Below are 27311 nucleotides of genomic sequence, written 5' to 3'. Positions count from 1 at the left end.
GGCGGAGAAGCCCTGGTGGGAGGTGACGACGGTAGATCCTCATCGTATACCTCGTCGTCCGTACCCGTCGCTGCCGTGTCAGTCCCCCTATCATCCCCTCGGGTGGACGGGGAGGAGGGCTGGACGGGGCGCGACGGCTGAAAAGGAGGTGGAGGGTGAATCCTTCTTTTCTTGGGCGGGGGAACGCCAGAAGGTCCCGGTTCAGGATCCCCCGACGGGAGAGGTTCCTCCGTCGGCAACGGTAGTCTCGTCCTTATCTCTGAGCATAAGGACTGTATAGCCAACAAAATGGCCGCCGAGTTGTCTTGCGGCGCTGGCAGAGGGGAATCCGATGGGCGATCAGGGGCCCCGTCGGCACCCTCGACGATGTTGTCGTCACCTGCGTCGGGATCCATCTCGACGGGCCGGTCTTCTTCCACGCCAAGGCCGTGGCTTAAGACCTCGATCAGCTCTTCCTCCGAAGTTGAAGCCGAATCTACGACGACGCCCTGCCCCCCCTTTTTCTTCCCCGCCGGGGATTTCACGGGGGTCCTATCGATGGGCACAAAAGAGGACTCCCTCCGAGGTGGCAGGGAGACTCTGAGCCCCGAGGTCGCCACCACTGGTGTAGCCTCCGCAGGCTGAGCCAGGGCCGCCGCGACAGTATCGATAGAGGGCTTGGCCGGATGGATTAAGGCCTTCACCACCTTAGGTGCACTCACCGCCTTATCCTTGAGGGGGGGGGGGAACACTGCCTCGCTCCCCCTCCGATGGGGCCTTCGAGCTCGACCGGGGCCTCTCCAGGAGCTTCGCCGGGTGCTCGCTTTCCGGGTGTCGAGCTTCCCTTCTCCTGGGCCATGTCCGGGCCTGAGAAGCTTCTGGAGTCCTCCAAAAGCGTAGCTCAACGAAATCTTCACCCTTGAGGGAGCAGACGAATCCGACACGGGTCCCCGTTGATCGGATGAAGAGTCGGTGGAGCTTGAGGCTCTTTTGACCGAAAAAACGAAGTTTTTGAGAAAAAACGTGAAGAAATAGCACTAACGCTCGAGAGCAATAGCACGAGGATCCCAACACATGAACGTGCGGTAAAAATCTGAAGATGGCTGCCAGAGGCGGTGCTTAGGTAGAGGGCAGTCATTGGCTGTGGTCAGTATGACGCAGAGACCAGTGATTGGTTACTACTACGAAAGACAGATCAGAAACGAAACTGATACTGGTTTTTTCTTTACCGAGGATTCCCAGCCTGACGACGGGGAATATTCATGAGCATGTGAATCCATGCCAGAACCCATGCTGGAGAAGAAGTTACAAAAGTTGCATTCTGCCCGTCCAAAAAGTATATAAGTTGCTTTACTAACATTGAATGGGGTTTCCCCCCTTCTGAAAAGTAAAAGGTAGTGGTACTGTTTTAGTATTCTTAACTGAATGAGTGTAAAATCTCACCAATAGGGTCTTCCCAACTTGAAATACATTGTGTCTTTCTTAAAGTGTATCATTGGGTTTGGTTTTCCCTGGTTTGTTTTATACAGCTCTAAAACAGTCCTTGAGTTAATACTGGTCTTATGAGTTGCTTGAAGCCCCTCTTAAACGTATATGGTTCCTTACTCACCGTGAATAGCTGCTGCTCTTGTAAACTTGTAACACTGGGTTGTGCCTCCCCTGAAACAGCTTAGAGCATTTTCAAGATAGTCATTGGGTCAATTACTTACCTTGAAATACATTGGGCCTCATTACGACCCAGGCGGTCCGGAAATAACGGTGGCGGTAAACCCGCCGCCACCGTTGTTTCCGGACCGCCTGAGTCCGACCCCTGCAGGCGGGAGGTGATGTTCCCGCCAGGTCTGATGAGGAAACACCGGCAGCATTACGAGATGCTGCCGGTGTTTCCATGATCCCCATTTCCATCGAGTCCCATAGGACTCAATCGGAATGGGGATTTACACCATTCCACCTCTGTGATTCCCGGAAAACCGGGGTTGTAATGCCCCGGTAATTCCGGGAATCACGGAGGCGGAATGGTAATACGAGTCCAGCTTTAACCAGGCGGTTTTACCACCTCGGTTAACGCCGGACTCGTAATGAGGCCCATTGTGTCTTCTTAAAGTGTGATAGGGTTTTGCTTTCCCTGATTTGCTTAGTCCATTCTAAAGTAGTTAGTGAATGTTCATACTTCATCGAGTAGCTGGAGGCCCCTCCAGAAAGTATGAGTGTTTTACTAGCTCTGAACAGAGTTCTAAAAAGTAATGTAACAGGCTTGGTTTATTATGCGATTTCTTAACCGAGTGTCACTGCATGACTGACAGGGTCAACAACCCTTGAAATACTGATTGTATTCTAAAAGTGTATCTAACCTGGTCAGATTCCCCAAGAATAGTATATTACTTTCCTGAATGTATAACCTTAAGTTTGACTCACCTTGACTTGCTTCTTGTTCCTCTAAATAAGGTCATACCTTGGTGTTAGGGAGAATTCTCTGTTTAGGCTGAATTTCCTAACCTAGTGAGTCCCCCAGCAGCTTTGCTGGATTTTCGGGGTTTATTTTTTTTTCCTGCCAAGAGTGAGACTTTTTTACCCTCACTCTTGGGCATGATTTGAGTGTGTTTCTTTGAATCTAGATGTGTTTAATGGGCTATGGGGTATTTTACTCCATAGGGCTTCATGTGTTTTTGTGATGTGTTACACAGCACCTTCAGTGCAGTGACACAGGGGTGTCATAGTGACCCCCCAGTATAGACTCCATACCCTGGGACTGACTACTGTCTCCCAGGGCATGTAAAGTCACCATTTACTTTACTAGTCTTAAATTCTGAACAGAACCAGTACAAACCATCATATTGTGGACGTACTGGCTGGGGCAATTCAACTGCCCCGGGGTCTGTTAGTCGAGGGGGCACGTCTCCGTCCCCCCTGATCGAGTTTTGGCTGGTGGCAGTGGATACTACTTTATATTCAACCGCGAATATTTTCCTATGGGATTTCCCATTGTTTTAGGCTACTATCTTTATTTAATTATTTACGGTAGCCTCGAACATACCGCCGGTTTATTTAATTAATATTCATTCTCCGGTTGGTATCTTTTGCCAAAACTTGATTCTAAAATGGCGTTTGTGTTCTCTTCTGTGACTCCAACCCAAGTCGAGCCCTTTGTTCCACTTTTTGGCGGGCTTCTCCACAGAAGCCCACCAAAGTGGTGCCACTGTGTCTGGGGTACTTAGGAGGGGTGGAGGGGAATTTAGGCACCCTGGACTGAGTTGCCTAGGCAACGCAAGTCGCACTCCGTCCTGATTGGCCCAAGTGGTGAGCCGGCCAGCTCACCACTTAGCATGTTTGAGTGACAGCTAGGCTGAGTGAATGGGGGTTCGCTGCATAAAAGCAGGGCTTTGGGGACTGGAACTTCAGAAGTCACCACAGGACCTAAGAATCTGATGAGGGAGAAGCTGAGCCGACCTGCCACGACACCACCACCGGTGGAGCCCTGCTGGACTGCCTCACCACTTTTCCCAACGACAGAGATCATCTCCCGCCGGAGAGTCTTCTTCCTTTGACTGGTGGGCATAACCACTTTCACCGTCTTTTCGCTTTCCCGACATATCTCGTGGCCGCCTTGCCCGTATAAAGCATCCCGGCAACCGGGATACCATGTTTTACCACGACCGCGAAACCAAGGAACCACCTTTAACCGGAAAACTCTGCGGCTGGTTTCTGCCCTGGTAGTGCAACGACCTTCATCTTTCCTCCAAGTCGAGATCTTCTCTTCCCATGGACGGCGGCGCAACTTGCACCCACTACCAGGAACAACTGCCACCGCTGGAGGATCCTTCCCACTTAAGGAACCGTGTCCCGCCTGGCTTCCCTTGCTACCGACTGTACGGGGTAGATTTAGCCCCCGGCTTTCGAACCTGGGTTAGCCTGGGACACCTTGGCTAAACTTTTCTAAGCCTCTCTAAACGCTTTGCTGAACCCTCTGCAAGACTAGTCTAGTGTAACTGTGATCTTGGGCGCATTTGTGCTCTGCTCTCTCTAAGAGTGGGCCCAGCCTTTGGACTTTGGCTCACCAGTGACTTTTTGCTCTCTGCCTTGCTAACAGTGTTCTGGAATCGTAGAGTGGTGTACCTCTGCTTATTCTGTCTTTTTCCCTCCCTTTTTCACAAACTTATTAGAGTGCAATCTAGTTAAGCGCTCACCTCTGTATGAAAATAAGTGGTGTTTTACTGTGATTTTCAAATAGGGAAAAAGGGGTGTATATATCATAATAGTAACTGTGTTTAGAATATTTTACAATAAGAGTGCTGGAGTGTTTCAACTGTGTGTTTTTAAATAAATAATTATATACTTCGATACCAAAGCTCTGGTCAGTGTTTGCTTGTATTATTGTATCTGAGTGCCTATTGAGTATACTTTGCATACTGCCTAACTCTTCTTGAGGGAAGTCTGACTGCTCAGCCACAGTTACCAGGTACATCTGGGTGGTACAGACTGCTACCAAGTGGGTTTACTGCCAACACCTGTAGTTTTAAATCTTTTGCAGTGGTCCCTAAGGGAACTGCACAGGTTTCTGCCTAACACTTGGTTTGCATACCATAGGTACCAAGTTAGTTTTTATGATTGCGTTTATATGATGTTATAATACTTACTTACCCAAGATTTATCTTGGTTTACTTGTATTTAAATAAACCTTTTATTTTTACAACACAGTGTTTTAGTGCTTCAGCGTTTCCTTGGACCATATATATGCTACAATTTCTTTTTACCAAGCTACAGCCCCCTCTCCTTCCTAAGAGAAGCCTGGCTGCTCTAGCCATGCAACCAACATTCTCAGGTGGTACAGTCTTATACTAAGAGTGGAGCATGTATGCTACAATTTCTTTTTACCAAGCTACAGCCCACTTTCCCTCCCAAGAGAAGCCTGACTGCTCTATCCATGCAACCAACATTCTCAGGTGTTACAGTCTTATACTAAGAGTGGAGTTCACGTACTGTTTCAGATGTATAGTTTTTATGAAGCCCACAGTTGGACTTTAGAAAAACTGTCCTAGCACCGCCCCTCATAGCTCTCCCTTCAAAAGGATGTCCGTCATCCACCACAGACGTGAGCCAAAAGATCACTCGCCACCAAATCTCATAATTATTTAACAGTACACTCTCCAGCCTGAGGTCCGCTGTAACCAGAACTACACTGTGTAAATGAACAGCGTTTGGTTTAAACATGTGGTAGGCAGAGTGCCCGAAGGGGCGAAAAGAGAAAACAAATTGAAAGAGATTGATGGGGTTGTGCAGAAGGGGGCGTTAAGCATGTTATGGTCTGTGGGTTGGAGCTTACCAGGAGCAAGTGGTGCCAAGTTTTAGTCTTGATGGAAGTTACCAAATGTGTTGAATGCTGGATAGCAAACTGGGGGAGAAAAGGATTGAAGAATCATGTAGAGAGAATAGGTGGGAGGAATCCGCATGCTGGTAAGCATGGGAGTATAATGCTGGGGAGGGTTCAGGCAGTGTACACGGTTTGGGAATGGCCATGGTGGAGTGCAGGCTGTAGGCTGTTGCCTATGTGTTAATGCGAGTGGCGCTGAACAACCAGAGTTGGGCTCTTGAGCAGTGTGCTCACAGGGGGCTGGTCAGGGATGAGGCTTGGCCAGCAATGTCATGGGTGGAGCAGCGTATATTAGCCGTGGTGGTTAGGGCGGATGGGTGGTCCCTCAGGGAAGTATGAGAGACCGGCGGCTGTATGTGACATAGGCCAAGGGTCAACGAGTTGTGGTGGGCATCTTTGATGCATGGGGAGTGTCCTGGCTGCTTGAGGGATGTTTAGCGTGGTCGCAGGGCAGTAGTGCTGTATGTGTAAGACTGGAGTGGTTGGGGCAGCTCATTTTTGGAGCGGGTCACAGCACCGTGTGGCGGGTACCTGTGTGTCGCGGCAGATGTGGTGGCAGTGTCTTGGTTGCTGCTGGTGGGTTAGAGCGCTGGGGCCAGGCACAGGACGAGTTGGCCATGCAGTGGGTCCGGTGGGTTCTTGGAAGTATGGGGAGTGTCCTGGCGTAATGAGGACTGGTTGGTGTGGTTGCAGGCCGGTAATGCTGAGTGTGTCAGCCCGGAGTGGTGAGGACAGCTCATGTTTGATGCGGGTCATGAAGGGAGAAGGGATGTGCGGTTGCGGTGATCTTTCGATCCCGGCCACCATCTTGGAGATTATATATATAAAATCTGGATGAGTGGCCCTGAATGGAAAGAGCTGCGGTCTGATAGTTGGTGGGATTGGTTTGACACCAAGGTGGGCAAGTGCAGTGCTGTACAATAGAATGCGAGAAAACTGTGTGGTGTTAACTGATGGTGGGTGCACCAAGCAAGATGTTTTTTTTAACTATAAAATAAACATAAATGTAAAAATAAGAAAATATTAAGGTAAAAAAGTGTGCATTGGATTGTTAAGGTGGAAGTGTATGTGGGCGCAACATGGAGCACCATGTTAGTACTCATTGTGGTGATGAGGGTGGGTGGGAGAGGGGCAATATGGTGGTCTGCCCATTGGCAGAGCGTTCCGTGTGGGGGATTACCCCTCACTCCGCCCATTGGCAGAAAGATATGCATGGCTTATTGGTAGCACATATATGTGTGTGTTCTGCCCAATGGCAGAGAGTTCTTTTAAGTGTAGGGGATTGCCGTAGGTCCGCCCAATAGCAGAAGGTGTACATGGCTTATTGGAAGCGCATATATGCGTATGGCGAGAAATATATTGCCAAAATCGGTGTTGAGCATAGTGCAGTGAGGTGGTATTCTCCACGTTGAGGCATGTGTGCTGGGAAAGCTGGGAAGGCAGTAGGTGTGACTCATTTATGATGGAGTGGCGCAGATTGGAGTCTCCTTCAAGGCGTACATTCACGTTCTGTCAATGGGCAGACCAACGGGCAGTGGCCTCACCAATGCTCTACTAATGGGCAGACCACCATATCGCCCCTCACCCTCATCACCACAATGAGAACTAACATGGTGCCTGTTTCTACGATGTGAGGGAGGTCTGGGCAAGGGTGTCGTAAAACTGGAGCAGAAGTGAATTTGTTCTTAAGCTCTTGGAAAGCTTTCTCTGCTTCTTTGGTCCAATTGAACTTCTTACTGTTTTTTCGTAATAATGATGTAATTGGATGTACAATTTGAGAGAAGCCTGGGATGAATCGGCGGTAAATGTTTGAAAAACCCAGCATACTCTGGATTCCTTTTGTTGGTAACGGGCAATTTAGAATGTGCATGTCCATTCTGATGCCATTCGGAGTGAGGATGAAACCAAGCAATTCAACTTCGGTTACATGAAAAGAGCATTTTTTGATGTTGGCGGGGCTTGGTAAGAATGGAGCAGACGTGCTTGACATGGTCCTGTTTTGAGGCAGAATATAGTAAGATGTCATCAATGCAAACCAAGACACAACCATTGATGAATTCCCGCAAGACATTGTTCATGAAGTACTGGAATGCAGCGTGAGCATTGCAAAGTCCAAAAGGCATTACATGATAGTCATACAAGCCATATTTGGTACTAAAGGCGGTTTTCCATTAATCTCCTTTCTTTACTCGAACCAGGTGATATGCCCCTCTAAGGTCTAGTTTGGTATAAATTTGGACATCCTTGACTTGATCTAATAATTCGGGAATGAGTGGCAGTGGATAACAATTCTTTACAGTGATCTGGTTTAGTGCGCGATAGTCGATGCAAGTCCTCAAATCTCCTTCCTTCTTTTGTACGAAGAATAAGGGACTGGCTGCCGGTGATTTAGACAGGCGGATAAACCCATTTGCCAGGTACTGGTTTAGATAAGATTTCAAATGGAGGTTTTCTGGTTCTGTGAGTGCATAGATTCTGCCACAAGGAATTTGTGCACCAGGTATGAAGTCAATCTGACAGTCGTAGGGCCTGTGCGGTGGTAGCGTATCAGCTTGTTCTTTCTGGAACACATCCTGAAAATCTTGGTATTCACTTGGTAAAGTACTAGTCGTGGCAACTACTAATGCCGCCCTTCTGGGAGTCGCAGATGTGCATAAGTCTGGTTTCTCCTTGTCTTGGTAATAGCAGGTAAGAGCACAGTCATCGGAAAAGGCCAGCTTCTTTGCACGCCAATCTATTTGAGGATTGTGAGCTACTAACCATGACATCCCCAATATTAGTCGAAACTGAGGAGCCTTGATGAGATCAAAAGCAATAGATTCTTGGTGTCTGTCCTGGCACAGTAGGGTTTTTTTTTAAAAAACACTTTATTTGCCTTTTGATAAACACATCAGCAAAAAACCGGTCCAACTTCCCCTCCCCCTTAACATCCCTTCTTACAAACATGTTTAATTGACAGTTCAATACAACAGTCTCTCAGCAACCACCCCCCCACTCCCCACCCTCAAAAATCAGACCCATCTCTAGATCGTCCAAACAAACCCAACCACACAACCCCTACCCCCGGTCAAACTCTCCCCCCCACCCCGTACCCATCCCCACTCCCAAAACTAATCTCCGGTTTTCTTTAGCCACAGCAGCCCAGCACAAATATTGATAGTTCATTGAGGTTAGAGTCAGCCCATCTACAAACCACTCCCCCAAAATCCCCCTCTCACTTATTATCGCATCTCCTCCCGATACGTCATCTCACGGAGGGCGCAGATCATTGTCTTTTGCAAGGTCGTTCAACAATTGGGACCAGTGAACCGTTACCTCCCCCGCATCCTCCTCCACCTTCAAATTCTGCAAAATCGCCAACTCTGCTAAGCCCCATCTTCAGACATCCTTCCTCCAGAGCCGAGTTGTTGGACCCAGGGGGGACTTCCACGCAATAACCAATCGGCGTTTCGCCAGTCTAAGTAGAAACGACCTATTCTGTTCTGTAATTTGTTATGTCTATCCCCCACCCCCGGTAGGTTCCCCCACAGACAGGTCTCCGGGCTTCTCTCCAGGTTGGCTCCCAGTAGCTCATTTATTCCCTTAAGCACCTCATCCCAGTATTTTATTATTACCCCACATTCCCAGACCATATGCCAGAACCCTGCATCCCCCGACCCACATCTGGGGCAATCACCCGAATGTTCTCCACTCATCGCCTTAAGTGCCACTGGGGTAATATACACCCTATGCAAAATGTTAAATTGGACCAACTGAAAACAGGCGTTCGAGGATTTCCGAACCGGGTCCCAAAACCTCTCCCACTCCTCACTCGAGATCTGGCGCCCCATGTCCGCTTCCCACTTCTTAACTTTCAGCTCTTTCTATTGGTCTCTCTCCGAGGGCCTTATATACCCACGATATACGTCCTCTTCCCCAGCCCGATCGAGTAACACTCGGAGAACCAGGCATGATTCCGGCTCCTCAGGTATCCCCTTCCATAACTCTGCCATCCTCCGAACCACCGCCCCATATGCCAGAAAAACTCCCTGTGGCAAGTCAAACTTCTCACACCACTCGCTGCAGGTAACGAGTTGCCCTCCCTCAAAGAAGTCCCTCACCTTTTCGCATCCCTTCTCCCGTAGCTTTCGTATCCCTACCCTCCCAATTGCCTGGCAGAGTTTCTGATCCGCCCCCCATGAGAGGTTCTTCTCATAGCGGCCCTTAACCACCCTACCACCCACATATTTCCTCCACGTTTCTCTTACCTCTTCAAAAACCACTGATGTCCCCACATTGCCTAGTGGGTACCACAAGAGGTCCGCTGGCCTACATTCTCGCTGCAAGGGCCCCACCAATACTCCCAGGAGTTCCGCCTCCGGATGATCCCACACCAGCACCGATTGCAGTTGTGCCACCACAAAATACTTTTCATAATCCGGGAGACCCAGACCCCCACTCTCCCTTGGTTTCCGCAAGGTTTGCAGGGACACCCGCCTCCTCCCCGAGTCCCAGAGCAGTTCCCCAATCTTGACATCCAGCATCCTAAAGAACACCTTTTTTGCCACATACAGTATATTTGCAAAAAAATACAGCAGCCGCGGGAGGATTACCATCTTACATAATGCCACCCTACCCATCAGTGAGAGTGGTAAAACCCTCTTTTATCTTAGATAGCGCCTCCCAGTGTTATGTACAAACATATCCACTACATCATGGAACACCCGCACCCCCAGATATCGGAAGGACTGCATCTCCCATCTTATACCCAGTTCCGGTAGTTCCTGCTCTGGACATTCCCGTAGCCCCCCCCCCCAACGAAAACAAAACCGACTTCTCTGGATTTATACGGAACCCAGACATGGCTCTGAAATTTCTCAAGATTTCTAAGAGGTCCGGAAGGAATAACCTAGGGTCCCCCACATATAATAAGTCATCCGCATATAGGGGTACAATGTGCCTTCGGTCATCGACCTCAATTCCAGCCTCGCCCATCTCCTGCCTCAGGTACGCCGCCAGCGGTTCCAGCACCAAAGCGAACAAAATTGGGCAGGCCGCACACCCTTGCCTAGTCCCCCCTCTCCAACTCCCACGTTTCCGAAACCCAGTTATTTGTTCTTACCATCGCCAGCGGTTTTGTATACAACAGGGATAGCCATCTGCACACATTTTCCCCAAATCCAAACTCCCATAACACCCGGAATAACCACTTCCATTCCAGGGAGTCAAACGCTTTCATTGCGTCAAATGACGCTATAGCCATGTCCCGCTTCTGTGACTTCACGCGATCCATCACATGATGCAGGCGGGAAATATTCCCCCGACGTGTTCCTGCCCCCTATAAACCCACATTGATCAGGGTGTACTAAATTCGGCGCAACCGCCGCCAAATGGCCGCCAGGATTTTCCCATCTACATTTAAAAGCGAGATGGGCTGATACGCCTAACAATCCCTCAGATCTTTCCCCTCCTTCAGGATCACCATGATCACTGCTTCTCTCATCGATTCCGGGAGACACCCTCCCTGAAACGCCTCCTCATAAACCTTCAGGAGCTGCGGGACGAGCAGATCGGAGAACTCTGCATAAAACTCTACCGGGAGACCATCACTGCCCGGCGCTGCACCCCTCCTCATAGGTCGTATCGCCCATCTTATATCCTACTCCCCTATGGAGGCCTCCAACTCCTCTTGACTACCCTCATCCAGCTGCGGCAGTTGAAGCATCTCCATGAGATCCTCCACCTCTACGTACCCCCTCTCACTCGTATAGAGCCCCTTATAGTATGCCACAAAGGCCACGTTAATTTCCTTGTGTCCCGGCGGCTCGGGGTTTCTCCGCTAATGAGCCATGTAAGAGTTTGCCCGCCTTATCTCCCTCCCCGTGGAGCCTCACATCTCGTCTGCTATCATCAAAGCGTGACAGCTCCATCAAGGTTTTCTGATGGAGCTCCAGTGCTTACGCCAGGGTTTCCCCCACCTCTGCCCCCCCGCTGCCTCCCTATCCAAGCTCGATATCCGGGCCTCTGTCCGCTGTAGCGCCTCTAAGACGTTTTCTCATCCCCACTACCATGGCCAAACACTTCCCTCTAATGGTCGCCTTAAAGGCCTCCCATAACACCCCCCTAGTGTCCACCGTGCCCTTGTTCAGTTCAAAGTACCGCCCAATCTCCTCTCTGAGCTCTGCCACAAACGCCCCATCTCGCAACGCCTCCCCCCTCAACTGCCACAACCGCCGTGGTGGGTGTTCACTGGGCCTGCCCAACATCGTCATCAGAGGAGAATGGTCCAATAGAACCCGCCCCAAACACTCAGTTCCCCAAAATAGTGACAGTACTCCCTTCCCGCTATCAAATAGTCCAAGCGCGAGTAAGAACCATGTGCACTCGAGTAATAGGAGAAACCCCTCTCCTCTCCATGTTTCTCTCTCCAGAGCTCCACCAAGTCCAATTCCCGCAGCAATCCCGCCATACATTTCTTTGATCCCCCTCTCGTACCATGCCCGTCCAATCGCTCATCCAGATGGCAGTTAAAGTCTCCCCCCATATTATAATTTCCCCTCTGTAAGCCCCCACCATCATCCGCAGCACCGAAGGGAAATACTCCATCATCCACATTGGGAGCATATGAGTTGACCATACACAGTGACCTGTTCTCCCATGTACCGCGTGCCAGGACCGTCCCTCCCCACTGCCCCCATCGGTCACCCCCCGCTCCAACTTCAGCGGGACCCCCCCTTGCCACCCAGATGAGAACCCCCCCTCGCTTGGGTCGAGTATGTTGTACCCCGTATCTGACCTCCCCCACTGCCTCTCAAGCTTCCCCAACATCCGCGTGTGTCTCCTGCAACATGGCCACCTGTATCCCCGGTCTCTTCAAATATCCCCCACCTTCCTCCTTTTCTGATAACTCAGCCCTCGCACAATCCACGTCCCAATCTTCAAACCTCCCATTTTATTCTTTCGGCATGCCAGAACTGTGCCCCCCAGTCAACCCCTCTTCCATATCTATGACTCATCCCCTTCCGCCTCTTCCCATGCCTAGCTGCTGCGTCAAGGTCCACCTCCAATGGCTGTATCCCACTCCCCTCCCCGAACCCCAACTTGGTGCCGTACACTCCAACTCCCCCCCACCCCTAACCCTCCCCCAACCTCCCTTGCCCCCTTTACCCCGCCTCTCTCCCCCATGTTCCTATCCCTCTCCTCCCACCATAACAGTAGACCCACTTCACTATTCCGCCCCTCTTCCCTCTCACCCCCAGGCTGGAAGTTAGTGGCGTCGGTTAAACCAGGGGCTTCACCACCTGCCCCATGCAGTCCCACCTGCAACTCCCCCTCCCACCCCGATACCACCTCACTTCCAGGAGTCTCACCTGTCGGGAGGGCCCCCCCCCCTCCTCGGCCCCATATCAAACTTAGTCCCTTTCCCTACCTCAAGCCGACCCTCCACCCGGCTAGCCGGAGAGGGATCCTCTTTATGCTGCCCCATGCCCAACCAGTTCCACACCACCTTCGGACTAGCGAAAAACCAGGACTTCCCTCCTGACAACACCTTTAACTTTGCCGGGTAAAACATCATATACTTTAAATTGAGTTCTCTCAGACGGCTCCTCACCGCGTCGTAGGATCTCCTCTGGCATTGTACCTCAAGGGCAAAGTCCGGAAAGATCCTCAATTTTGCATTACCAATCGCATATTGCCCCACCCTGCGAGCATCCTGCAGAATGGTGTCACGATCTCTAAAGTTCATAATCTTGGCTACCAGTACTCTCGTCGGGGCGCCCGGCGGTGGAGGCCTCCCCAGAACTCTATGTGCCCTCTCCACTGTGAAAAGATTGGACAGGCCCAGGATCCCCAAGACTTTTAGGATTAGGTTTTCCACAAACAGCTCAGCACTAGGGCCCTCCTCCCTCTCCGGGACCCCCACCAGACGGATGTTGCAACGCCTGGTGCGACCCTCCGCATCCTTGGCTCTAACTTCCAAGGTACGAGTTGCGCCTATTAGGCCCGCCACCTGGTTTGTCAGCCTTTGGACATCATCCTCCACCGTACTGACTATCTGATCCACCTCTGTAACTCTCTCGCAGACTTTGCGGAGGTCCGCCCTCACCAGCGAGACATCCACTCGAACCTCCTTAATACTTTCTTGAAGAGTGTCTCTGGAGACCTGTATTGCCTCCATTAAGGAGTCTAAAGTCACCGGGCTTCTTTCCTCCCCCAGGGGACCTCCTGCCGGTCCGGGCCCTCTTGCCTCTCTTTCGCTTCTGTGTATTTCTCCATCCGTTGCTGGTTTTTTCCCCATGGTCCCCAACTCCCAGAAGGGACCCTCCAAGCTAGTTCCGAAAACCTAGTCTCCCCTGGCAGCCTCAAGCCTATTTCCACCTACTTCTCCCGAGTGTCCCCTTTGGTGTCGCCAACCTCCGCCACTTCCACCCTAGCCGTCTGGCTACGGCACTACCCTCCAAGCTGGAATCCTCCTCCTTCAAGGCAAATCCCCAGGCCCTCTCCGCACTCCACACTACGATCCAGGGGGGGGGGGGGGGAGAAGCTTCCTTCCTCATGACCCCCCTCCCCCATCTTCCCCCTCGCCTCAAGGTGTCCTCGTTGGGGCTGGGCGTATAGCCCACCCAAGATCCGTGAGGGAGATCCCCAAGGCCCCCCCTACAAAGGGGGACCAGAGATCCAACCCCCCCTATGCCCCTCCCTAGGGGCTTCAGTCTCACACTTCAATATCTCCTCAAGGGCCCGCTCCAAGCCCGCAGCCAGGGGGAGTCGCTGCCTTGTCTCACCGACTCACACCACCGGTGAGTCAATATCTCTCCCAGCCTCCTCGTCCTATATGCCGACACCTGGGCTCCCTTCTTTCCAGGGCCCTGCCACCAGCAGCACAGTCACTCCACAGGGCTCCTTCTACATGGGTCCCCGTCCCACTCCACCTCCCAGGGACCCGTCTCACCTCTGGCGCCGCGGCTGCCGCTCCCACAGCAGCGCCGTCTGAACTTCTCGCTCCGTCAAGGAGCCCGTTCCCTGCAGCGGGGCTCGAGCTCCAGTCCCTGCTGCAGCGTTAGATGGCCCCTCTCCCCGTCCTCCGGGCCGCTCCTCCTCCAGCACCAGCAGCCCCCGCGGTTGCCTTCCCTTTTGTTAAAGGGGGTCGTACACCTCCGATTTGCATGGGTTCTACAGTGTTCTCCGATGCACGCAATACATTATGCTTTGACCGACCATACATAGCCCGAGTGTCTAATCTAGTCCGGTCCTCCTTTCGGTTTTGTAATCTGTGATCTAGTTGCACAACCAGATTGATGAACTCATCACAGTCTTTAGGTGGATCAACCACCTGAGCTAGGACGTCCTTTAATTCTCCTCGTAGACCTCGATGAAATACTGTGGTTCTTTTGTTTTCAGGCCACCGAGCTTCAACGACTAATCTATTAAAGGTTGCTATATACGTTATCAAGTCTTGATTTCCTTGACGGAGTGATACAAGTTCATTGTCTAATGCTTGTCCTTGGGTATGACGAGCAAAGAGTTTCTCCATTTCCATCTGAAACTCCTCCAAAGTCATGTAACAATGGATCATCTCGACTTACTAATGGTACCAACCAATCTGCAGCACTACCACTCAGATATGGCAAAACAAAAGCAACCCACGCCTGGTCGTTGGGAAATGTACCAGGTCTGCAAAGGAAATTAAGACGTCACTGATTCATGAACGTAGCATACTTCCTGGGATCCCCCGTGAATCGTTCAGATGGAGCTAACGGAACTGCCCCAGGTAGAGTTATTTGTACTGGACTGGTTGATGAGGTTGGTGCTTGTGCCGGCGGAATGTTTCCAGGCAATGGGGTTTGTCCTGCCTGTGATTGGAGTAATTGTCTACCGATTTCATCGGTAAAAACTTTTGTAACAATTAAATCTCTCCTGAGAGCATTGGTTTCTTGCCCGACTGAACGTACCTTGGCACGTAACTGTACCAACAACTGAGCCAATTGGTCAATTTCTGATGTCTCCATGATGCCCAGGTGGATTATGTTATTTAGGCTTTGCGTTCTGTTACGCTCACCTTGTATCCACAGGGACACCACTCAGCCCTGGTTGGATGATATGCGCCTCAAACCCTCTCCCCGATCCCTGGGTAGTGCCTCCGATGGAAGTTGAGCCTTAATTCCTTAGAAGGCGTGCTCTCCGTCCTGCTCTTTGTGGCAGGGATGCGTAGTCTCGTGTGGGCGTGAGCGACCAAGTTACTTCACTGGTGCGAGCCCTTTCGAGTGTCTTTAAGGTAGGTCTTGCTGTTTTACAGTCTTTGTATTCTATCCTGTTCTTTCCCTTCTTCCTCTTTTTGTTATTAATGTCTTATTTCTTCTCTTTAGGTGTGCTAAGAGATTTTCTTGTTTTCGTGCGGGTTGGAGCTGAGCATGTGCCGGTAAATGAAGGCGCGGTGTGCGCGATGCTGTCCGTTAAGTAATGCGCGATGTGTGGCGCTGTTTTGCCTTGTATATGCTAACCTGTGACTTTACCCTTCCTTTGTAGGCCACGGTACTCTTCGCCGGTTGCAGTGATGTTCTGGAAAGGATGCTAACAAAAAGGTGACTAATCGGGTAATAATCTTGTGATTTTCGTTGTTCATGTGGAACCGCGAGTATGCGCTCACTAGTGCTGTTCTTCTCTCTCCCCTTTTCAGGTTGCTGCGTTCCGGGAAGCATGCGGGGCCCCGATGATGGAGTTCGCTGGATCGACTGTCTCCAGGTAAGCAGAATCAGGAGCGGACAATGGGCTGAAGACAGGATGCTACTGACAGGTAAGAGTCCAATAACTATATTCTTTTTCTCTCTGCAGGCACGCAGTTTAAAGAATAATGGAGACCCGACTGGACACAGTGAGAGTTACGCTGCAAACAGCAGAATAACGCGAAGTGTGTTCTGCTGTTTGGCTGTGGTTTAAATAGTCTTCAGGTAAAGTAGTCCAGGTAAAGTAGTCCCAGGCCAGCCACACCCTAAACACTATACGAATAGCTCAGTTCTTGGGAACTGAGCTATGCGAGTGCCTCCATTTTGACTGAAGCCCCCAAGAAAGTAGTTCTAAGTAAAATAGTCCCAACCTTAAGGTGTTCTCCATAGTGATTATGAGCCTGGTGCCCAAGGTGCCATAATGGAATCCCGAAACCTGGCCTTTCCTGGCAGGCTGACTTGCCAGTGGGGGTCAGGGGTAGGGATCATAACAGTGCCCACATACACTTCCACCTTAGACAATCCAATACACACTTTACCTATTATATATTTATTTTTACGTTTCCACCACCAATTGACTCGACACAAGTTCCTTGCATTCTGTTGTACAGCACTGCACTTGTGTCCACCTTGGTGGTACACCAATCCCACCACGTTTCAGAGCGCAGCTCTCTTCCCGTTCAGGGCCAATCATCATCCAGATCGTATGTATACAGATCCAAGATGGTGGCCGGAATCGAAAGATCATTGCAACCACACATCCCTTTCAGGAGGCCTCACAGGCCCGACAGGTAAGCCAATCCAGCCCTGTGGCTGCCCCACCCACTAGCAGCAGCCCAGACAAGGCCACCAGACCTGCCGCCACACATGGTTACCCGCCACACATGCATTTCTGCCCTGTAACCATGCCAACCAGCCCTCATTATGCCAGGACACTCGCCATACCTACAATACACCACCGGACACACTCCATGGCCAACTAGCCCCAGCACTCTAACCCACCAGCAGTAACCCAGACATGGCCACCACACAATGGTACCCACCACACAGTGCTGTGACCCGCTCCAAACATGAGCTGCCCCAAAGACTCCAGGCTTACAGACAGCACTAACGCCTTTCAACCACGCTAAACACCCCCCCCCCCCCCCCCCCCAATCAAGGCAGGACACTCCCCATGCGGAAAATATGGCCATCACAACTCGGTGGCCCTTGGCCCATGTCACATACAGCCCCTGGTCTCTCATGCCTCCCGAGGGACCACCCACCCTACCCACCACGGCTAATATACGCTGCTCCACCCATGACATTGCTGGCCAAGCCCCATCCCTGACCAGCCCCCTGTGAGCACACTGCTCGAGAGCGCAACCCGACTTGCTCAGTGCTATTCACATTAGTACACAGGCATCCACCCAAACCACAACGGCCAACATACGCTGACACCGCTGGCTCAGCCCTATTCCCGATCAGCCCCAGGTGAGTACACTGCTCGAGAACCCAACTCGGGTTGCTCAGTGCCACTCGCATTAACACACAGGCAACCGCTTAGAACCTACGCTCCACCATGGCCATTCCCAAACCATGTACAATCCCTGAACCCTGCCCAGCATTATACTCGCATGCTTACCACCATGCAGATTCCTCCCCCTATTCCCGCTATATGATTCTTCAATCCATTTCTCCTCCAGTTTGCTATCCAACATCCAACACATTCGGTAACTTCCATCAAGACTAAAGACTTAGCGCCACTCGCTCCTGGTAAGATCCAACCCACAGACCATAGCATGCTTAACTACCCCTTATGCCCAACCCCAGCTAACAATATCTTTCAATTTTTCTTTCTCTCTTATCGCCCCTTGGTGCATTCTTCCTACCACACGTTGAAACCGACCGCTGTGCCCCTACTATGGGCACCAATCACTATGATAATCGAAATTGTACATTGTGAACAGTGTGTTTCATCTATGAGCATACTCGCCATCACTTTCATGTCATTTCACATTCTATGTCACCAAGATTCTGGCAACAATATGCCAATAAAACAGCACCTTTTCAACCAACTGTAGTGACAAGACTTTTCATGTATTCGCTCGACATAACACCCAAATGGTCTCAATATTCAAGATCCAGTGCTGTAGCAGACGAGGTTCTTATCAACCCTCTCTACCTCACAATACAGGACATTAGAGCATTGTCCGACAAGAACCCAGCAGATGGCAGCTGGACACACATCATCATTTATACACAATGATCAGCCCAGTGATCCATCTTTCCTAAATGTTCTTCTTGACAACACTGTAAATGCTCAACAACACTAAAGTAGCATTCAAAAGGAAAGCCTACAGGCTAGAATATTTACAGTAAATGTATATGTAAAACTGCAAATGTCAATGCTTATGAGCAAACAAGCGATTACATATTTTGTACCACTTATCTTGAACTTCGAATTCAGAAACGAAAAATAATAAACACATATAAGCTTGCGTACCTTATAGAAAAGAAGGGTGAAGTCCCGTGTCATTTTCACAAGGTGATGTATTTGATCATCCGTTAGCTGTCCAGCCTGGAAATAGAACATATTCAGAAGTGATCCATTTCTATAAAGCTCAATATGTTCCTTAGCAATGGTAAAGGGTAGTGCAAAATAAACAAACAAGGAAATTGGCGACTAGATCCAACTTTATACAGGTGAAGGTGTGAGTGAGTCAGTGGAAGATGAGTGGAGGAGTAAGTTCAAGGCTCCAGGTAATATTTTGATGTGGGAGTATTTTACGCTCTATTTTCTGAACTTGTGAGTCAAATTCTTTTTTTTTAGATTAATAAAAATAGTTTAATTCTAAAATGGATATTTGTTGCACTGAGTTATTCAGGCAAAGATCCCCTTTTACCCATTAAAGTTACTCTTCCGATCAAACAGCAATATTGGAGTTCATGAAAAATTTGGGGAACTGTGTGGGCAGGTGCAGAAATACTACGCGTCCTCTGTGTGTGTTCGTTCGTGTGTGTGTGTGTGTGTGCATGCGTGCGTTCGTGCGTGCGTGCGTTCGTTCGTGCGTAGGAATTCCTTTAGAAGGAGACAGCCCTTTCTGCTAAAACATTCTGAAATGCAAGCAAATATCTAGAGAGAAACTGAAGCTTTTGATGCCTAAACTCTGAGCATGAGCACCTTGAACCTGGTTTTGGCATCAGCTTCACTTGGTGGGTCCATTTAGACTAGTAGGAGCCCACTGATGACCAAAATGTGGAGAAACCTTTCTGCCTAATCTGATGAATTTGGAAAAATATAGTATATTCACTTGTTTGTTTTATTATTTGTAACTTCTTGGTCAATGTGGAATTGTATGACCAAATGTGGGTTTGTCCAGCAATACTGTGAACGGGTCTACAGAGTACAGAGTACAGATCTTATAGTTCACCAACTATCCTATCTGAAGTCACTCCAACTAACAAAAGCAGTTTTCCAAGAAATTGCCATTCCAAGCCATTGGTTCAAATAGTTTGTAATTCATTAACCTTAGAACTATGTTGTAATCTCACACTAAGCGAGGGGCCTTAACTGGTTAAGTAAAAATGCATTACTCCATCAAAATGTTCTCATATTGGATGGGTCTTGTATTGAAACACAACTTTATCCTTTGGTGAAATGGACCTTATTGGCTGAGAGATTTGCAGGAAACGTCACTCCGTATGGCGAATCTAGATAAATCCAAAATGAATGACGCATCATGAACCTTACACCGGAATTGAAGAATATCCATCTCCACAACACAATGGCAAGACATTGACAATTTACTATTTAGTGTGATCTAGTGGAATCCTTTCTTGCTGACATCCCTACCATATTGAGGAAAGGGGCAGGGAAGTAGGAGCACACTGCATGTGAACAGCCTGAAATAAAATTCTGATTAGTTGGCAAAATAATGGACTACAAACACTAGCTTGAGTTTAAGGAAGTTTCAAGTCACTTCAACAATTGTAGATGCTTTTGGGAAAATCTATATTGAATTGCCAATAGATGCTTTACCTTAACAGCTGGATTGAGGCCACTGTCAAAAAGGGCTTCATTTTTTATGATATTGCCCACGCCAGGCAACACACTTTGGTCCAACAGGATGTCGCAAAGCATGCGTCCTTTTTGCTTCTTCACTTCAGTCTCTGCTCTCAAGAAGCTAAATTTAGCAGAGCACACATCCAAGTCTTCCATCGCTCTAACTCTCTGCTCACATTCAGCTGCATTCCTAGAATAAAGAATTCAATATTTAGCTGTACTAATTTTAAAAACAGCACAAATGCCAACATGATACACTTGGATTTTTTCAGTTCATGAATTTCAAAATAATGAATTTTAGTTTCTGCATAGTTTTAAAACCGTCTTAAAGCACCTGCCCAACAGAGATTTTTAGAATGTTACTAGAAAAGAGCTAAAGGGAGGGAAGATGGTCAATATCTGGGAGGGACACTTCTGAAAAAACAGGTTAAAAGAAGCATTAATTCCCAGGGAAGTACTTCTGAACTTAAAGGGGATGTTTTCGGCTCCTCTGGAAAAAGGATAAGGTTCTGGAAGTCGCAGGATCACAATAAGGATTGTTCCAGCTCCAGTGTGCGCGAACACATGCTTCACACAGTGGGGGTGCCTTCCTGGAGGATCCAGACTTGTACGCAATGCTGCAAGAGTCCTGGGGTTTCACATATTGTGCCTGAAACAAAGGTGTTGATCTACATTTTCTCCTAGATGGTTTTGCTAAACTATGTAGTGGCTCCATCACCCTTTTCTGTATGCCAGGGAAAGGGGCCAATTTCTGGTGTAGCCGTTGTCTTAATGTTTATTTTGCTAAAAGACCTTTGAAGAGTTTGTTGCAGTAGGTTCAACTTTGCTTAGATCAGGAGACCAACTTGGAAAAGCAGACCCGGTTCCTTTAAGGTGCATCCTTTGAGAAATCTTAACTTCAGAAACTGCTTTATTCATCATTTAGTTTATTCCACTGAACTGAAAGCTAGTTCTTAAATTTAAATGAGACCTTTCCACATTTGCAGCATTTTTTCTTTACCTAAACGTATTCTCTGTTGCAAGGCAAAAGTGTGCTGCACAGCCACTATTTCTCATGTCAACCCGATACACAGTTGCTTTGTATCATATCAACCTGGGTTGGAGTCCTTTACAAAAAGGAGTCCTTTACAAAAAGTAGTTACAAGTAGTTACCACTCACTCTTTATTACATAAAAGTTGATCCAACCACATACCAGATCCAACCACATACCAGTTCTAAAATTAACTATTTACCAGTGGGTGTCTGGTAGTACAACCGCTTATAAGGTCAGCATGGTAAATGTACCCACTGATGTCTACATTTTGTATTGAACATTGCTTTTTTCCGTTCACTCTATGACTGATTGCATCTTATTAATAATTATTCCGTCCAAATTTCACTTTTTTGGTCACCCAATGTGTATTGCATATTTAGCTGAACACCAGTGCTCTTCTAATGCAGGTTTAGATACCAGTATATTTGGCCCCGGTTTCACACATGGCCTAGGGTTTTAGAATAAGAAGGCATTCGCGATTTAGCACAGACTCATGGTTCAAAATTGCTGAGAGTTGAGAGCTATTTAACTCCAGCTCCTAATCCACGAGGGCCTGGTTAGCTTGATACCAACAGCTACCAGGAGCTACTTTTGGCTCCAGAGGCCAACTAGTACCATACAAACATAACAATGGGACATTAACTTTCTATATTTGGGAATGTTTATAAAGAAGCATTAGTGACTTCTAGAAGACATTTAAAACATAATGGAGCGTATATTATGTACAAAAAGTTCACCTCATGTAAAAGTAATATTTGCTGCATTCTATGTACTAACTCCTGCCTACTAGGATCGTTTTAGCTCCCACGATCTTAGTTTCAAACCCTGCATATTTGTATATACATCATTGCTGGTTACTCTGTACTATAGAAAATAATAGTATTACAGGAACCACTAGCAGTCCCATCGGCTCTACGCGTTTGTAAAGGTGCTGTAATTCTAGCTTGTCTTACTGTCTGTTGGCTGGTTTCCTATGCTGTCATAATAACTTTCTCCCCTCTTTTCTAGGGCTTATATAGGCCTAGTATTCACTTGTTTCGCTAGACTCCTGTAGTGTATGTCCTGGGGTGAAGATCAATCAATACCTTATCTCTTTACAATATTTTTCTTACATTTAAATTTCTCCTATGTTGGCATATACTAAAGTGTTTACAGGGTTGTTCACTTTAGATCAACATAGATACAAGTATATATTTTACAGTATATTATGTGTACGAGACTAATTTTGATCCAAAAGAGAAGCCGTACTGATGGCCATTAATTGATCTGCTACGTTAAGAGACTTTGGTTAACCTTGGTGGAACACCTGTTCTTCACTCAGGATGTGTCTGGTCACACCCCTCACAGGAAGCTGTGGAAAACCATCCCTAAAAACAACTCCTCATCTCCTAGAGGCCTAAGCGAGCAGTTACTTCCTTTTTTCTACAGCACACCAGCAGGCTGCTTGAGAAGGCACAAAAATGTACAGCATATGGGACCTTTTCTAGGCTAGATAATTTGTCAATGTCAATGGTGAAAGCAAAGAAAAAAGTGCATAAGTCCTACAATCACCTCTCGCTTGAGCAAGTGGTGCTTGGTTTTAATTTTGGTCCTTTTTTTAAAATAGTTTTCGGATTGTATTTGAGGTAATAAATCTCAAATTAAAATAGCAAGTGGTATTGAGTGCTTTTCACATAAACAGCGAAGAAGAATCAAATCTCATTATAAAGGTTTCAGAGGCCCAGCTACAGTTCATGGCATGCATGTCCTACAAAACTGGCTTTGGTCACCATACAATATGCACAAGCCAGACATTTCAGAAAATACCAAATGTTGGGAAAAAAAAAAAAAAACGGACCACAGTCACGCACCGAAATGATTCACAGTCTATGGGAATGTCAAGCCAGACTTCCTGTTGCATCCGACAAGATACTCTCCATTAAAAGGATGCAAATACCCCCAAAAGAATAAATAGAATTGACGCGTAGGCTCTCTTCGTCCACCCACAATGTTTGTCATGCTCAGTGTTGCCAGCTGAGCAGACGCACAGGAAAGAGCTTTACGATTAGCAATACCCGATATGAAGAAGAGGAACTTAAAAAAGAAAAGCTAAAAATGCATTTAATATGCAATCAAGTATTTTTTTATGAAGATATCAGGGTGGGAGTTAAAATATATATTTTATTTTAACTTGCCATGGGGAAATGGAATTAAATTTGTACTAACTAAAATATAATTCTGCTTCCAAATTTGAGAAAAAAAAAAAACGGGGGGGAGGGAGTAAAATACTCCAACACCACTCCAAAATCTTATGTGGAACGGTATCCCGCATTTGCAGTTTTCTGGGATATGGTGTGGGATCAAATACAAAAACAAAGTTTCCATATACACAGGAAAATAGATGGCATCCCCTCATATGCTGGACAAATAAATGTATTTTGACAAATAATTTCTGTAAGCCCACTATTTCAACAATGTGAAATCAGTAAACTAGCCTTATATGGACACATTTCTCATTCATTAAAATAAGCAAAAAGGCATGTTCTAGAGTACATCGGCTCGGGTAATTTGACGCAGGGATTACATTCGGAAATCAAAAAATGTTGTGCCCGGTGGTGGCTGGAGAATTTATGGTTTGGAGGGGCTAGCATTCATGTGGGGGTAGTCGGAGAGGGCCCTCCCTACCCCCGCAAATTTCTATTTTTAATGATGAGGTAAAATGTTGCATTGCACAGCACACTTTGTGAAAAATTGGGTAACAAGCCAGACGGCTTGAAACTGTTTTGGTGTTGGGTAACTCATGGAAAAATCCAATAGATGCAAGTCGCCCAACGTGCATGGGAGCATTTCCCAGTGCATTTTCATAATGCCCCCCCAACAATAAATGACATATATAAAAAACATTTTCAAACTGGATATGCCAATACATTTCCTTGCACACAGCACCAATATATGATGGTATTCCCATATAAGAACGTAAACATGTGTGCTTTGCGTATAATGCCAGTATCCCCTTGTAAGAAAGTACTCGGCTTGCTATTAAAAATGAAATGCCAATATAAAAAAAAGTTCACATTGGCTTCAACAATGAAAGCCAGTCTAATATCACTTACAATGCTTGCTTTAGCATGGATGCCCAGTTATAAATGCCATGACACAGTCAGAAACCATATCTTTACTGGCTGCACGAAAAAATGCTGGTCTAGCCACATAATAGCACTCATCAAGCTTGCTTTATCGAATATCCAGTAAAGAAATGCCATGCCATAGGAAGAAAACAATGTTCTGGCTGACTGTGTGCATTGCATGCAGTCAGCAAGAAGATGTTTTCTTACCTTGGTGTTACCCAGCACCAATACCCCCTCCAAGCCCTAGCCCACACATTCGTATACACATGCACACAAGCAGACACGCACCCATACAGCCTCTCTCAATCATTCAAACGCCAACCACCAGAAGGGAGTAGGTTCTTACCTGTAACTCCATTTCTCCAGCGTTGGCATCTTTAATGGATTCACATGCTGCGAATATTCCCCATCGTCATGCTGGGAACCTCAGTCATTTTAACTTAGCGTTTTCCTATTGAAAACGTCGACACTTCAGTGTCCCATCAACGTCCTTTTTGGGTGCTTTAGTCACCACCAATAGGACGGAGGGTATAAATAGCCCCTCCCCCACAGCTTCCCTTCAGATTTTAACCTCCAACCCAAACCAGGTTTGCATGCAGGGGTGGCAGGTGGACGCATGTGAATCCATGCAAGATACCAACGCTGGAGAAATGGAGTTACAGGTAAGAAACTACTCCCTTCTCCAGCAGTGGATCTTTCATGGATTCACATGCTGTGAATAGATTACACAGCATTACTCATCATGCATGGCGGAGTGTAAATGCAAACCAATACAGAAACGGAATCACATACATGAGACAAGAAACCCATGCAGTGATCAAGTTCAAACAAATACCCCGAAGCTGCGGGGCTTACCTTTATTGAAACAGGCGTTGCAGGACCGCCCGTCCCACCTGCACATCCTCAACATGGTGCTGCTCCAGACAGTAATGTCGAGTAAAGGTATGCGGCACCGCCCAGGAGGCCGCCTGGCAAATGTCCACCAGCGGAATCCCCGACCATAATGCTGCCGAAGCCGTAGACCTCGTTGAGTGTGCCCTCGGATTCCTCTAAAAAGGCTTCCCAGATTAAGTGTGGCAGAATGAGATAGCAGATGACACCCAACGAGAAAGTCCTTGCTTGGAGATGCCCGTCCCTTGACGGACGGTCCATTAACCGCAACCAGCGGTTTAGAAAGTCTGAACTCCCGAGAACGATTCAAATAAAACTTCAATACCCTCTCCACATCCAGCGAATGCAAAGCCCGTTCTGCTGGCGTGGAGGCTAAAGCAAAGAACGCGGGCAACACAATAGAAGAGTTTATGAAATGTTGTTGCCACTTTTGGGATAAAGTGCGGATTAGTAGCCAACACCACCTTGTCCTTGAAAAACCTCAAACATGGAGGGTCCAAAACTAAAGCTTGCAACTCAGACATCCTTCTGGCCGAAGTAATAGCCACCAGAAAAGCCACCTTCCAAGACAAAAAACTGCAAAGGAGTAATAGCCACCAGCGGACTGCAGGACGCCATGGCCCCTAGCAGTGACATGTAGGTCCAGAAAGTCACCCTTGTACCGATCTTCCACTCTGCTGCCCTTTGCCAGAGCTTCAGAACCCTCTTGTCCGAGGGCTTCACAAGTCCCAGATGAGTCTGAAACTCTGCCCCCAGAAACACCAAGTCCTTGGAGGGCGACAGAAAGGACATGTCGAAGATCACGGCGAAGCCTAGCTGTTGCAACAGCTGCATGGTAGCGCAGAGACCTCCCTGCGCGCCTCCATCGGCGAGGAACTGCGTACCAGCCAGTCGTCCAGGTATGGGTAGAAGTGATGCCCCTCCCGTCTGAGCCACAACGCCAAGCATTTTGTAAACGTCGTGGGAGACGACTGTAAACCGAACGGGAGCACCCGAAACTGGTAATGATCTTCTACAACAAATCGCAGAAACTTGCGGTGCCGTCGACGCATGGGAATGTGGAAATGTGCGACCTGTAAATCCAACGAGGCCAGAAACTCGTCCAGCTGTACAGAGCAAATGACTTCTTGAAGCCTGAGCATCTTGAACTTCAGGCATTGCAGTCTCTTGTTCAACGCCCGAAGATCCAAAATGGGTCGCAACTTGCTGCTGGGTTTCTTCACCACAAAGTAACGGGTATAAACCCCTTGGCCTTTCTCAGCCACCGGAACCAATTCTATAGCCCCTTTCTGTAGCATAAGTACAACCTCGTGCCGCAGGATGTTAAGGTGAGGTTGCACGGTATACACTGGTGGAATGGGAACCGGGGAACACTAACTCCAGCAAATGGCCCAGACGCACCGTGTCCAGCACCCAACGGCCCGACGTAATCTTGCACCACTCGTCCATGTGTAGTGCTACCCTGTCCCTCGGCAGAATCCCCTGAAGACAGTCATTGCAGTGGCTCAGCCTGTCTCCCCTTGGCAGAGGAGGACTGCGCACCTCTTTTCCCCGGAGGCCTGAAAGTCCCGACTCTTCTGGTCCGACCTCCTATACCCCTGGGAGGAGTAACTAGACCGACCGTAACCCCCGTCTCTGGAGGAAGTAAACCGGGCATTTTCCGATGCCCCACGGAACAGACGAAAGGAGCGAAAAGAGCGCCCACTCTGCAAAGATCCCAACGACTTAGCAGTCTCAGAGTCCTCCTTCAGACCCTTGAGGGCCACATCAATTTTCTCACCAAACAACTGCTCCCCCTCACAGGGCATGTCCAGAACTTTATAATGCACCTCTGGCCGTGCACTTAAGCCAGGATTGTCGACGCAGCACAACGCTGTTGTTAATCTGTTTAAAACCAGACTCCGGCAAGTCAACGGCAATGTTAATACTATGATTGGACGCCTCCTCCCCTTCGCATACCAACAGCATGGCAGCTTTACGGTGTTCCTCCGGCAGATGTTCCAACAGAGGCGCTAGCCGATGCCACATCTCACGATCATAGCGAGCCATGATCGCCAACGAATTGGCCGCTTTCACCGTCGTCGCCCCCCACGGTCAACACCTTTTTATCGAAGGCATCCCGTCTCCTGGTGTCACTGTCCGGAGGGGTAACATATTTGTGCTGACTCCTGGCTTTCTGGCTAG

At 48.2% G+C, this 27311-nt stretch overlaps 1 protein-coding gene across 2 annotated transcripts in view; it reads right to left on the bottom strand.

The window, feature by feature from the left end:
- The window catches only part of NEIL3 (nei like DNA glycosylase 3), a 216534-nt gene that overhangs the window by 121905 nt on the left and 67318 nt on the right, over positions 1 to 27311 (bottom strand). For both annotated transcript variants that reach the window (XM_069631449.1, XM_069631450.1), the window contains exons 5-6: positions 20072 to 20285; positions 18536 to 18610 (exon numbers count right to left, since the gene is read on the bottom strand). In XM_069631449.1, the coding sequence (XP_069487550.1) occupies positions 18536 to 18610; positions 20072 to 20285 (289 nt within the window). The remainder of the gene's footprint in view (positions 1 to 18535; positions 18611 to 20071; positions 20286 to 27311) is intronic.

Source organism: Ambystoma mexicanum, chromosome 6q (genome assembly GCF_040938575.1).
Source record: "Ambystoma mexicanum isolate Mex_15411 chromosome 6q, UKY_AmexF1_1, whole genome shotgun sequence".
Classification (NCBI taxonomy): Eukaryota; Metazoa; Chordata; class Amphibia; order Caudata; family Ambystomatidae; genus Ambystoma; species Ambystoma mexicanum.
The sequence above is the reverse complement of the archived record's forward strand: the minus strand, read 5'-3'. Positions and strand labels throughout refer to the sequence as shown.